Below are 13,908 nucleotides of genomic sequence, written 5' to 3' on the forward strand. Positions count from 1 at the left end.
TTGTCCCAAATTTGGTTTCACATAGAGCCACCTACCCAAGGCCCTACTTATTAGCCTGCGCTCCCTCCTCGTTAGAGCTCATTCAAAGATTCGCATATAAATCCAGAGAATTCTTAGGAATATCATATTGGTTTCTAGCATGCATGCATGGTGCATGAGTGCCGAAGAAGTTGAATTCCACCAAAGGCGCCCTCCCCAACTTCTGTCACGGCAAGATTGTTTTGCGTAAAAATTGTAAAATACTTTAGGATGAAGAGAGACAGAATTTCAGCGGGGCTTCTTTCTCTCCAAATGCGTGATTTCTTCACCTAAAGCTCCCATTTCTTGAGTGCAGGGGGATGAATGCCTAGTTGATCGGCTTGAACCAAAAAACAACCACATATATATATAAACAACTTCACTACTCCATATATAACACAATCAACAATCTGTATAACATGGCTGACAAACGACGCTATTCTATGATCATTACAATATTTCTGTTAATCCTTTCCGTTGGAATCAGTGGTGCTGTACCTGTTCCTAGAGCAGCCGCCGGAGGCGGGAGCAAAGGGCAATGGCAGCTTCTTCTGAGCAACACCGGCGTAGTGGCGATGCACATGGCACTCACCCACCACAACACTGTCATATTGTTTGATCAAACGCAATCAGGCCGGTCCGGGTACCGGCTCCGGGGACGTTCAAGCGGAGGAAGATGCACCGGCAACTCTAGAGCTGATTTGGACGACTCTTCATGCTATGCTCACTCCATTGAGTATGATGTTTCCAGGAACAGAATTAGGCCTTTGAGGCTTTCTACTGATACATGGTGCTCCTCGGGCTCTTTCTTGAGCAATGGAACACTGCAACAAACCGGTGGCTATGGCCGCGGCTCTCGACGCATTCGATACTTCCGTCCATGTGCCGACCACGTATGCGATTGGAGGCAATCAAAGAGATCGTTGGCAGATGATCGCTGGTATGCTTCCAATCAATTACTCCCCGGGCATGATCGAGCGATAGTCGTCGGTGGAAGACGGGTATTTACTTATGAATTTGTTCCGAAAAGGTCTCCTAGTGAAGGCTCTTTTAATCTTCCATTCTTGCACCGAACATATGACAGGGATGCAGGAGGAAACAACCTCTATCCCTTCCTTCACCTATCTTCCGATGGCAACCTATTCATTTTCGCCAACCGGGATTCGATCCTTTTCAATTTCAGGCAGAATAAGGTTATCAAGACCTTCCCTCGGATTCCCGGGAATGGTTCAAGGAACTATCCGAGCTCCGGCTCATCGGTGATTCTTCCGCTAGACCACAGAAACAAGTTCCAGAGGGTGGAAGTCATGGTGTGCGGAGGCTCAACTAGAGGAGCTTTTAGAGCCGCTAATGAAAGAAGATACTTGAAGGCGTTGAGCTCCTGTGGAAGAATGGTGATCTCAGGGAACAGGCACAAATGGAACATGGAATACATGCCTGGTCCCCGTCTCCTAAACGACATGCTCATCCTCCCGACCGGCCATGTCCTGATCATCAATGGTGCAAGAAGTGGCTCCGCCGGATGGGACAACGCAAGAAACGCTTCCCTCGAACCATACCTCTACAAACCAAACGCTACGCTTGGGAGAAGGTTTTCAGTCCTGAGGTCCACTAGAATAGCCCGAATGTATCATTCGTCAGCCGTTCTTTTACCCGACGGGAGGGTCTTAGTTGCTGGCGGTAACCCTCACAATAGGTATTATTAAATCACCACTTATCTTAAAAGCATAAGCTAATAAAAAAATAAAAAAATTTAATCATTTAATTTATATTCTAACAGGTACACGTTCAGAAACGTGCCCTACCCGACAGAACTTAGGTTACAAGCATTTGTGCCGCACTACATGGAGAGGCAATACCATACTCATAGGCCGGATAACGTGACGATAAGCTATGGTATTGGCCATCATGGGCAGATCGGTGTTAGACATGGCGGAGACTTCAGCGTTGAGTTTTGGTTAGGGAGGAGGCCGAGCAATGACGTGGAGTTCAATGCTTATGCGCCACCATTCACAACACATTCAATCTCTATGAACCAAAGGTTGCTAAAGCTGAGGTACAGGAGCATGGTTAGGGCTGAAGATGGACGGGTAAATGCAGTTGTGGAGGCCCCTCCATCTCCTAATGTTGCACCCTCTGGTTATTACATGCTCACCGTAGTGAATGGAGGAATTCCTAGCATATCTCAGTGGGTGAAGTTCATAAATGCTTGAGGAAATTTCATGATTAGTAAGAGAAATTAAGCACCACTTTAATTAATTATTATGTGGCGTAAATTCCCATGAGTGAACTAGCTAGCTAGTAAAGTGCCACTCATAATTTGTAGCCATTATATTTGGATTTTTATCTAATTCTATTTGATAATAAAGATGATTAATTTAGCATGTGCAAAGCCTACAAAACAAGTTTCAAAAGCCCTGTCATTGTTCATCATTAGCCAAACAACATTGCAGCAGCCTCATCATTTGAGAATGAAAAGCCTAGGCCTCGCTGGAGGCAAGGTGTTGGATCAACTAAATTCAATTGGTTAAAATTAAATTATTAGATTGTTCGAATTTTACAGAGGGCGAGAGACCACATGGTCTACTTGCCCTGGGTAGCCAATTCCAATACCAAATTAATAAGTCAGATTTTTCTTACTATTGAACTCGTTGCAAATAGCATATTTAGATGAGTAATGCTAGAAACTACATTTTATCCCATAAATATCTCATAATATTGATGTGACGGTTTCGACTAACTCTTTCATAGACAACAACAATACTTTTAATACCAATGCCATACAATCAGTGGATTAAAGTGAATATACCCACGCATGCAACAAGTTGTTCTTAAAATTGGCACATGAGGGTTGAGACAACCGGTAATTTAGTGCCGATAAAATGATTATTATTTGATCAAAAATAAAAATTTCCCTATTAAGCTTAATTATTTAGGATTTCCCCTTTAAATTTTACTAGCTATAATTTGCATAAAAGTTCACTCAAAACAAATGTCCACTTTACTATCTTGGAGTTGTCCAAAAAAACTAATTATATTGTCTCTATTAGAGTAATATTACTCTTCACACCCATTTCATGCCAGTTGACATAGCGTGTTTTAAGTAGCAAAGAGAAACTACTCAAAATTCGCCATGTAAACAATGTGAAGAGAAACATTACTCTCTATTATGCTGACGTTATTAAAATGTTTTAGAGGAGCAAATGGTCACTACTACAACAATTATCCTTAAAAATGTTTAGAATTTTGGGAAAATATTAAATATCACCCTTTGACTTAGGTGTCAATTTATTATTTCACTCTGTGGTATCCAGCTTTATTCTATGCTTTAATATTCCAATAGAGTGGTATATTAAGGAAGAGTGATTATTGTAATTCGAATAGGACAAGAATTCTCTTCATTTTATTTGCAGTTAATATCATCAATTTCATTGTTAGGATTTAAAGTTAGTACATCTATGATGCAAGAGAAAATACTGAATCAGTAGCTGAGTTGTCAGATACTGAATTAATGACATTAGAATATCTTAACCAAAAAGATTAAGAAAAAAAGAGCAAGGATTAGCCTTAATATTTAAAAATACTGTGTGAATAAAGATATGCACAAGAATGAAAAGATTCAAGCATAATAGTTGAAGATTATTTATTTGTCTACAAGTATTTTACTTTGTCCCCAAGTTTAGGAATATTTTTGTATTTTTATATTTTATTTTTCTCCAAGTATTTGGCTTGAGAAATACTCAAACCTTAGCTTATATAAAGGCATGCCTGTATTATTGTAAATTCAATTTTGAAGTATCAATTAAATTTAAGTATTTCAGAGTTATTTCTTTGTTTGTTTATTTAGAGTAATTATGGTCTTTCTCTTCCCTATTTGTTATTTTCTCTCTTCTTGAGTTCTCTTTTCAATCCTTAATTACTATTTTCTGCTGCTTTTGGAAGCTGTAGCAGATTTGTTCCATAAGAGAAGTTGTGCATAAGTTAGTGGAGACTACTGTCATAAATAGTTTTTTATTATGAGATTTTACTGATTGTATCTATGACGTTGTATTAACATAGCTTTGGGCTATGTTATGTAAGAGCGTTATGCTCTGAGATGTTAGAGCTGTTATGCTCTAAATCTTATTTTGAGTGAAATACAAAAGATTTTCAATTAAAAATAATAATAATAATTAAACAACAAAGATTTTTATAATACACTTTTTGTAACACCCGGGTAATTATTAAAAGATGAGGAGTTGCTCACATAGAGTGTCTTTTATAAAGATAATTATAAGTGTTAAGTCCCACATTATTTAGTTACTAGGTAAAATTGGACTTTATAAATAATTGTAGGAAAACTTCTAATTGACTAGTCATTTTCGGTGATAGCATAGATGTGACTAACACTTTTCCTATAATACTTTAGTCCCATATTAAGAAAAAAAGAGTTGCTTCAAAGCTAAACCAGGAGATTGAACAGATAGAGTGAATCTTTTATAAACATAGTCATAAATGTTGTTTACTATATTGCTGAGTTATTAAGTGAATTTTAGAGATATTAGAAGAAAAAAAAAAGTGAATTTTAGAGAATTTTCAATTTGACTAGTTAATTACTAGGTGATTTAGGGTTTCTTTGGGTTTGCGATTTTAAAAAACGCGATTTAAAATAATAATTTTAAAAGATGCGACTTGAAAACTTAATTTTTAAAAATGCAGAATAAAGATCAGAAAGACAATTCAAGCTCTGCAATGGCTTTCATAAATTGCACTCAACTATTTTCTCCGCTTTATTTTTTATTTTTTTATTTTTATTTTTTTCAGCAGAATAAAGATCAGAAAAAGAAAAGCAAACCCACCACTTTTTCCTTAACAAACGATCTTCAGTTCTGGGCATGCTCTGTTTCTGCTTGAGATGGGTTCATCCAAGTTTTCGTATTGTAGACTGGGAAATGAAGGTGGATTGCTTGATGAAGAATCAGGAGAAGTGATCAGAGGATTCAGGAAGATAAAGAAAAGGTTGGTTGGCAGGAGATGATCGAAGGTGGCCATATTGATCCTTCAAAATCTAAGCGGAGATTTGTACCGTGGTTACTCCCGCTCGAAGTGGAGATTAATTATTAGTTTATTTTTGTTGTATTTCATATACTCTCATTGGGTTATCATATGATTCCTTGCCAAGAATAATTTAATAATTGGGACGAGGTAATAGAACAATAATCCTTAGCAATACATCTTTATTGTTATCTAATGAGCGAGTGACCCGCATGCATGTTGATTTGCTTGGCCCATTGATGTTCGTGGTTAGCAGGCCATTGTGCGAGCCGCCCTCCAAAGGTAGTCGGTGGCCTACGAGGTGGCTGCCCTCCTCCTCTCTTAACGTGCATCGCTTTATTGGACGGAGAGCACGGAAAGACAAAATGGGCAGGAAATGTAAGCAATCGAATTTAATTTCTAAAAATTGGAGGGGTACCAAAGATTTATTTTACATGTACTCAAATATAAAGCATAAAAGTTATTTTCAAGATCCAAACACGTCCTTAAATTCCTCACAAAACCCGGGTAAGACACAGTACGACAGTCAAACCAACGAACTTTCAAAATTGCGATCATTGTGAATGCAACAAAATGTTAGCCTTCAAAAAGCACCCATACAACAAAGCAGACATCGCTGCTTCTCTGCTCAAAACTTGCTCGTCCCTCTCTCAGCTCAAGCAAATCCACGCCCACATCGTCCGCTTCAATCTCCACGGAAACGCTTCCTTGGCTTCCACTCTTGTCTCTCTCTACGCCTCTCTCTCCTCCCCTCGCTACACCCGTCTCGTCTTCTCCTCTTTCTCTCACCCAAACCTTTCGCTCTTCAACCACGCCATCAGAGCTTTCTCCAAGACTTCGTCGCTTCGTGTTGAATCAATAAATCTGTACGCCCAAATGGTTCGCTTTGGGATTAGACCTGATAATTTCACGTACCCATTTTTACTCAACTCGTGTGCTGCTCTAACCGATCTTTGTCTTGGAATTGAGGTCCACGGACGCGTTGTGAAAGCGGGTTTTGGTGCGTGTAGTCCGGTTTCGAATGCTTTGATTGATATGTATGGTAAATGTGGTGCGCTGGAAAGGGCACGTCGGGTGTTTGATGAGATGGGTGTGAGAGATGATGTTGTGTCTTATAATGCTCTTCTAGGAGCTCATGCGAGAGGTGGGGACGATATGGTGAATGCTCAGGATTTGTTTGACAAGATGCCCGTAAAGAATATGATATCTTGGAATGCAATGATTGTGGGTTATGTAAATAGTGGAGATCTGGGGTCAGCACGTGCTATTTTTAATAGGATGCCTGAGAGAAATGCTGTTTCTTGGACTACAATGTTGGTGGGGTATACTAAAAATGGATTAATAGATTTGGCTAAAGCTCTCTTTGATGAAATGCCGGAACGGAGTTTAGTTTGTTGGACAGCCATGATTTCTGGGTATGCACAAAATGGGAGACCAAGTGAAGCACTGGCACTCTTCCAGATAATGGAAAAAGCAAGTGTAAAACCAGATGCTTTCACCATGACTGCTGCAATATCTGCATCGGCACAATTAGGCCGACCGGATATAGCAAATTGGATTGCATCTTATGTGGATCAAGAAAGCATTGAGCAGAATGAACCAGTACTTACTGCTCTGGTTGATATGCATGCAAAGTGTGGCAACCTGGAACGGGCATGCTGCATATTTGAGGAGATCCCTCGGCGGGATATCTTCTCTTATAGCGCGCTAATCACAGGTCTTGCTTCTCATGGTCATGGGGTTGAAGCTCTTGAGATCTTTCAGAGAATGATGGCAGAAAATGTTGAGCCTGATCATATCACCTTTGTTGGAGTATTGACTGCCTGTAGCCATGCGGGACTTGTTGAAGATGGAATGAGATATTGGGAAAGCATGATAAAAGATTACAAAATTGAGCCTGATGCTAATCTCTTTGCTTGCATGGTTGATATGCTGGGCCGTGCCGGGAAACTTGATGAGGCTCACAAATTAGTTAAAAGCATGCCTATGGGACCACAGCCTGGAGCATTGGGTGCTCTGCTTGCAGCATGTAGAACTTATGGAAATGTTGAGATTGCAGAAATTGTTTCTGAGCAACTCTTCAAGTTAGAACCTGAAAATACTGGGAATTACATGCTTCTTATCAGTATCTATGCCTCAAGGGAACGGTGGGATGAGGCCAAATTGGTTCGGGAAGCAATGGAGGAGAGACGTGTAATTAAACTTCCTGGGTGCAGTTGGGTTGAGTCTGATTGCAACAAAAAATGAAATCAAATGAAGAACTTAAGGACTTACAGAAAAACTCTTCTGCTCCATGTTAACCAGCAGGACTTGAAGGCAGTCAGTCAATTCCTCACAGCATGCTGCAAGTTACACATAATGCACGACCAGAAAGTCCTTGCCATTGTGGGGTGAGTTCTGTCCAATGGTACCCAAACTTCCATTAAGTGACTAATTGGACTCTTTTCGCACGTATGTTTTTCTTTCACTGGCCCCTAAAGGTGTTATTTTGGAACTCAATTATAGGAAGCAGGAAAGATACCATGGCGAACCATTGCCACTGTTGTCATGGAGAGAGAGGCTTACATATTGCCAATATGGAGGTACCAATCAAAGATCCAGCTTTCCCTGTTTGGTTCTCTGTGTTCGATATAGATACATGGCTCAAGTACAGGAATTTATGTAAGTGCTTACCTATGCCTTCTAGGGATGTTACTAGTTCATTTTCTTAAGCAACCAGTTTCATTAGTAACTCAAATGTATCATCACAACCTGGAAATGCATTAGCCACTTTTATGTAATACCTCAAAATAGCTAGTCACCATTAAGGTTTCTCTTAATCACTTATATATATACCCGAGATTGACCTAGTATTGCATCTAACGATGGACTCAACATTTACGCCAGTGCAATGCACTTCACAGTCTAAATTCACATAATCCGAGATTTTTTGAATTAATGTTTTGAGAAAGTTAATGTTTTGGGTTTCTTAAATTACAACTATGGCTGTGTTATTTTGACATTTGGTTATGCTCTGTTTTACCTGCTGGGAGGTTGTTTTTTGTAAAAGTAATAGTTCTTAAAATAATTGTTATATTGTATTAAGTTGGTGTTAATATGTAAAGCCATGTATCTAAATCCATGTTGTGGATATGGACTCTGATAATAATGATATCAGTGGCAACTTTGTAATGCCATGTGTCTCGGGGGCACTGAAGCACAATGTGTTCTTGGAATGTGACATATAATGCCTCATAATACAAACCATTACCTTGCTTTTCAGACAACATGGAAGGCCTTAGTCATAGACTCATAGTTACTCAAAGATGAAATTTGTGAAACTAATAGGGTTCCTTTTTTTCAAGTTTATAGACTTACATAAGGTCCAATTTAAATAATTTTAAGCAAAACTGTAAGGAGCATATGGAGATCTTTCACTAAAACCTTCGTGTCCTAAGTGCTTGGATATCAGAAAATTATGTTTTTCTGCAAAAGGATAATGATGCCCGTCTGGGATGTTCTAAAGATTTACCTACCATGGATTGGTGGGGAGAAGACTTGAATGAGAAGCAGAAAGGGACATTACCCACTGTTTTTCCTGCAAAACATGATCCAATGGGGGGCAAGACAGGATCCATTTGTGGCTCTAGTGATTAGGGCTTACAAATGCTTCTGATCTGAGGACTAAACATTTGTGGTCAGATACTTGTTTCTACTTTCAACCAGGGCAAAGCTTCAATTAGATCCCTCAGAGATGATGCTTAGATTTGGATATGGCTTTAACATTAGTTCAGAAAATAATGTGATTTTCTTATTGTCTATTATTTCAGGCATTTTGAAGTCCTGCCTAGTGATAGGTCATCTCCAGAATGAACCTACTACCAGGTCCTAAAATATTGCATCTTAGTGGCAAATGTAAACTCATCAACATCCTTTTGGTCTTGTATCAGGGATGTGTGCATAGGAGGTCATTTTCTAATCAAAAAGGAAAAAATTAGTTTACACATTTCCACTATATTTGCCACTTTGAAATTATCATTCCTTGCAAATGTTTTCTGCAAATAAGGGACCCAGCTGCAGTCAGTTGTCATAGTCGCATACCATGACGACTAAACATGTATGGTACTTAACTTGCATGTATTTATGTATTTGCAAAGAAATTATACTCGCGAATATTTTCAATAATTATTCGAACCGCGGAGGACGTGGTTGCTACTGTAAGGAGGGAAAAGAGAAAAATGTTGGACAAGTGCCACACCTTCTTTTCCAGTCTTGCTGTCTTTCCCTTCACCTGTCAAAGTGATAAAGCAAACACGATTTAATTCGAGTTTAATTACTTTATCTTCTTTAATCTTTCTTGTAAAGCAGCACAAAATAGATGTATTACCTTGATGAAAATCATGCTTGGGAAGATAAAGGTTATGGGTATGAGCGTAAATGATCCTAACAAGTTTACAAAGTCCCCCATGAAAGGAAAAGCTGCTGTCACAAATGTATTGAATGTGAAGAGGAGTGCTCGCAGGAGGAATCTACGTTTGATGTTTTCTTTTGAATTGATGCTTTCATTGAGCCTGAGGAACCTAGTATCAAGCATCTCATGAATTGGTGCGACAAACATCTGAGTTCATCATCAAAACAAGGGGCAAGAGTTCAGGCGAAAAATCATTGTAAGTCGTAGCAGTAACTAGAGAATAATCGTAAGAGCGATATGTAGGATCAAGTTAACCATAAGGGTCCTTCATATAGTTGTATTAATTGCTTCGATCTTTAATTTCTTAACATAGAATTTGAATTTTTATGTTCTAGCTAAAATCATCTTAGAGCATGTTTAAGATTGCATTATGGAGCTTAAAGAAATACTTTTAGTATCTAAAAAGTTGTGCCAAACAAAAAACTTACATGTTTGGTAAAAAATTTCAAAAGTACTTTTTTGACTTTTTTACTCTAAAAAGAGCCAAAACACACTTTTGGAAAAAGCTTAAAAATAAAGCTTTTTTCTAAAAAACTCTTTTTGACTTTAAAATCTCTATTCTCCATTGCAACCCCAAACATGTTCTTAGTAATATTTCAAGAAAAGATAAGACTCCAAATATAACATTCATAGGTCAAGACCATTTGATTTTCCCATAGTTCAGCTGACAATGGATAAATCTGAGCTTGATCTTAAAAAGAAAAGAAAAGAAAAAATCTTACATGCTGGGAGACTATAGACTGTAGAATGACACCAGAATTAATGACGACCTTGGCCCATTTAGGACCGCTGAGCTCTTCAGGAAGGTACACGGATACCGTTGACCCATAAGCCCAGTACCCTGCAATGCTCACACCATAGTAGAATATGAGCCCCACGGTATATTGTAGATACAAGGCTTTCCTCATGTTCTTGACCGCTGGCTTTCGCAAAGTTGACTGCATAGTGAGCACACAAATATTGAAGTGAATTATAGATATTTGGACCAACTTCCTCTTTACAATTCGTCTTTGGTTATATTAACCTGTATTTCTAGTAGCAAGCCGGAGGTGTTGCAAACAATAATGGCCGAAATTGCACCAAAGGCATTGAAAACTTTGCTCACTTTACTTCCAGGTATCTCATAATCTCTACTTTTGTTAGATTTCCCTTCAAAAATAATTAATTCTCTGTTTAGCGGAAGTATATAGACATGTGCATAAATGGTACTGGACTCCATAATTTTGAAGAGGAAAGAGGTTGGAAGCCAAGGATATCTGTACCATCATGAACTAATACCAACATAAGGATGGTGATGTAAGTGAAAGTGAGGATGGTAGAGACTCCAAGCCAACTTCTCATCGCTGACAATGTTGGAATAACAAGTGCAAATATGAAGTAGGCTGCTCCAGTGACGATGATGAAATATTGGAGCCTCAAGGGTGAGTCGCTAAATTCTGAATTGATCTCCTGCTTCCATTGAAACATACAAGAATATTAGGTGCTTTCTTTAGTACACAAGAAGAGGCAAATATCCACCCCTATATGCATTTACTTTTTACTATCTGAAATTATTTAAATATACCTTTAGTGCTTTACCACCGAGGAGAATGAAACCCATGTTTCCAAGAAGTAGGGTCAAATATTGAGACACCCAAGTGATGTAATACATTTCTCTGCCTAAGAACAGAAAGAGACAAATAAGTAATCTACTTCTATTTGTCTGTCCCATTGCATTTCTGTTGGTATGTGGTAAAACTCACCAAAAAGATAGCCCATAAGATCTCTGTATCTAATGAACCTCTGACCATCAATGAAGTGAAATGCCGCCAAGAGCCAGTTAGCATAGGCAGAATAGAGCCCCACAACAAACAGGCATATGATACCCCATGTCCAACCCAAAGGCACCAACATGAGATTTGAAAAACTGAGTATCCATCCGCAGTTGAAGCTTGTCACTAGCAGCAATCCCACTTGTTGCCATGAATCTATAAATTCATACCAATTAATAGTTAGGCATCCACTTAAGGCCTTCACTCATGAAGCAGAAAGAAAACCCAGATGCCTTTCTGACTTTCCCGACATCTTCAAACAGAAGTAGCATAAAACGATGAACAAAACAAAGACAGTGGAATTTGAAAGACTGCAGTTTGTGAAGAAAGAGAGAAAACCTACCATGGTCTGTGGTATGAGCAGAAGTAAGACCATACTTGTGATTTTCACTGCCCTTTGTTTGACCTTGTTCTATGCTCAATGCTTTCGCACTTCTCAGTTCCCCCCCTGTTTCCATTGCTTCTATGCGATAATTATCTTGCCTTCTTTTATAATGATATCATGGCGTGACTAGACTTGCATAAATGCCCTTTCTAAATTATCTGCAATGACAGCAATCTCACGTCGTGTAGCCTATCCCCCCACCACCCTTTTTTTTTTGGGGGGCCTCGTCCTGTTGACTCTCATCCATATACGACGAACTCCCTATTGTTTTTGGGGTGTCAGTTTGATGGCTGTAGGTATATTTTTTGGATTTAATAAAGATCCCGCCTGATTATGTCATCATTACTGCATAGCATCTTTGGCGTATCTGCGTGCCATTAAGTGCAATCATTGATGCCTGCATTTGTTTCTCATAACATCATCATATCATTACAGTTCTTTTTAATACATATTTGTCTCATATCATATGTCTTCTGATAGCTTTCTCATTTATTATTCCTAATGTTATATGGAACATACAAATTAATCGCTTAAAACTCGGAATATTAATTGCAGAAGAACGAAAAAGGAAAGGCAATCAAGGTTTGGTGGATTTAGCATTTATTGGGAAATTAGCTTGTTATAGAACACTAGCTGGAGCTTCCTTTATTTTTTCTTTAAAATTTCGAAAATTAAACTAATTTTTGCTTTCTTATTCAAATAAACTCCACCATAATTCCTTATCTTTTTCTTATATCATTTAAATACTCTTTCAAATAAATGTAAGGGAAGACCGAGGAAAGATAAATCATTTTTTAATTGTTATTAAAATAATGGCAAGGGAGGTAAAAGTGCTAGCACTTTTGTTTCCTAACTTTCCTTTAGGTTTCTCTTGGTTTAGGGAACACTAAAGAAGTCTATTGCATGAATTTTTAATAGAGTTTTTTCAACATTTAAAAAAGAAAATGAAATTTGAAGTCTATTACTAGTGCTCTTAGACCTTAGCCAGAAAGATCGTGAAAATTGTCTGCAAACTTAAATTCCAAGGGAAGAAGATTAATATTGGTCAAAGATGTGCAATTGATGCTGAATTCAATAAAAGTGGCTGAATTCAAGCCGTGCACACAATAATATGACTCATTAATGTTTAATATAAACTAATAATTTTTTATCAAATAAGAGAAAAAAGAGATGAGCGGATGAAATCAACTAAGAATCAGGACAGTCTAGGCTGAATAAGTCTTGACAGATACTTTCATTTGAAATAAACGACGGAAATCAACATAGTCAAAAGTATCTAGATCTTTTCCTACACGTATTTTGCATATAAAACATTGGCTGCAGGTATGAGCAGATGAAATCAACTAAGAATCAGGACAGTCTAGGATAAATAAGTCTTGACAGATACTTTCATTTGAAATAAACGACTGAAATCAACATAGTCAAAAGTATCTAGATCTTTTCCTACACGTATTTTGCATATAAAACATTGGCTGCAGGTTCTCCATCTCTTAGACCTTATGTGCGTAGCATTTTGTATGTAATTTTCCTGCTTCTTTAATTTGGAGCAGCCATGGAAGCAAATTTCATCACTGCGGAAACCAAATGAAAGTGATACATGTTATGGACGAAATTTTTTATTTTATTTTTCTTTTCTATTCAAAAAGGCTGGCAGGTAGCTATTTATTAGGGTATAACCATAATAACATCTGCTCATTGAGAGCCTCACAAGAATGGCCTAAACGGTGAGAACTGCATGAAATCCCTCAAGTTCGATTGCGCCATAGCCTAACCTAGCCACATCAAGGCATTAATGGGACCTAAGGCTGCTAATACTAATAGGATTGAAAATTCTCAACATTTATGCCAGTGCAATGCACTTTACAATCTAAATTCACATAATTTGAGATTTTTTAATTAATTTTTTGAGAAAGTTTAATGTTTTGGGTTTCTTAAATTACAGCTATGGCTGTGTTGTTTTGACATTTGGTCATGCTCTGTTTTACCTGTTGGAGGTTGTTTTTTGTAAAAGTTCTTAAAATAATTGTTATACTGTATTAAGTTGGTGTTAGCATGGAAAGCCATGTGTCTAAATCCATGTTGTGGATATGGACTCAGAAAATCATGATATCAATGGCAACTTGGTAATGCCATGCTTCATATTACAGACCAATACCTTGTCTGCAATTGCAGACAACATGGGAAGGCCTTAGTCATAGTTACTCAGAAGA

The 13,908-nt window shown here is 38.0% G+C and overlaps 3 protein-coding genes across 3 annotated transcripts; 2 read left to right on the forward strand and 1 right to left on the reverse strand.

Annotated features, from left to right (window-relative positions):
• Window positions 1-445: 445 nt before the first annotated feature.
• LOC132176297 (aldehyde oxidase GLOX-like) lies at window positions 446-2,303 on the forward strand. The gene is made up of 2 exons (XM_059588464.1): window positions 446-1,714; window positions 1,799-2,303. Exons 1-2 carry the CDS (start codon window positions 462-464, stop codon window positions 2,229-2,231), a joined length of 1,686 nt encoding a protein of 561 aa, XP_059444447.1. The 5' UTR covers window positions 446-461; the 3' UTR covers window positions 2,232-2,303.
• A 3,196-nt stretch (window positions 2,304-5,499) lies between these two features.
• On the forward strand, window positions 5,500-8,137 carry LOC132175976 (putative pentatricopeptide repeat-containing protein At5g37570). Its single transcript, XM_059588074.1, has 2 exons — window positions 5,500-7,442; window positions 7,558-8,137. The coding sequence occupies exon 1, from the start codon at window positions 5,626-5,628 to the stop codon at window positions 7,297-7,299; it is 1,674 nt and encodes a 557-aa protein (XP_059444057.1). The 5' UTR covers window positions 5,500-5,625; the 3' UTR covers window positions 7,300-7,442; window positions 7,558-8,137.
• An 881-nt stretch (window positions 8,138-9,018) lies between these two features.
• Window positions 9,019-11,814, reverse strand: LOC132173821 (proline transporter 1-like). Its single transcript, XM_059585437.1, has 8 exons — window positions 11,657-11,814; window positions 11,245-11,469; window positions 11,067-11,161; window positions 10,765-10,951; window positions 10,527-10,651; window positions 10,225-10,440; window positions 9,419-9,649; window positions 9,019-9,322 (listed from the first exon to the last, which is right to left on the reverse strand). The coding sequence occupies exons 1-8, from the start codon at window positions 11,769-11,771 to the stop codon at window positions 9,173-9,175; spliced, it is 1,344 nt and encodes a 447-aa protein (XP_059441420.1). The 5' UTR covers window positions 11,772-11,814; the 3' UTR covers window positions 9,019-9,172.
• Between the last annotated feature and the right edge of the window lie 2,094 nt (window positions 11,815-13,908).

This window comes from Corylus avellana, chromosome ca3 (assembly GCF_901000735.1).
Source record: "Corylus avellana chromosome ca3, CavTom2PMs-1.0".
In the NCBI taxonomy this organism is placed as follows: domain Eukaryota; kingdom Viridiplantae; phylum Streptophyta; class Magnoliopsida; order Fagales; family Betulaceae; genus Corylus; species Corylus avellana.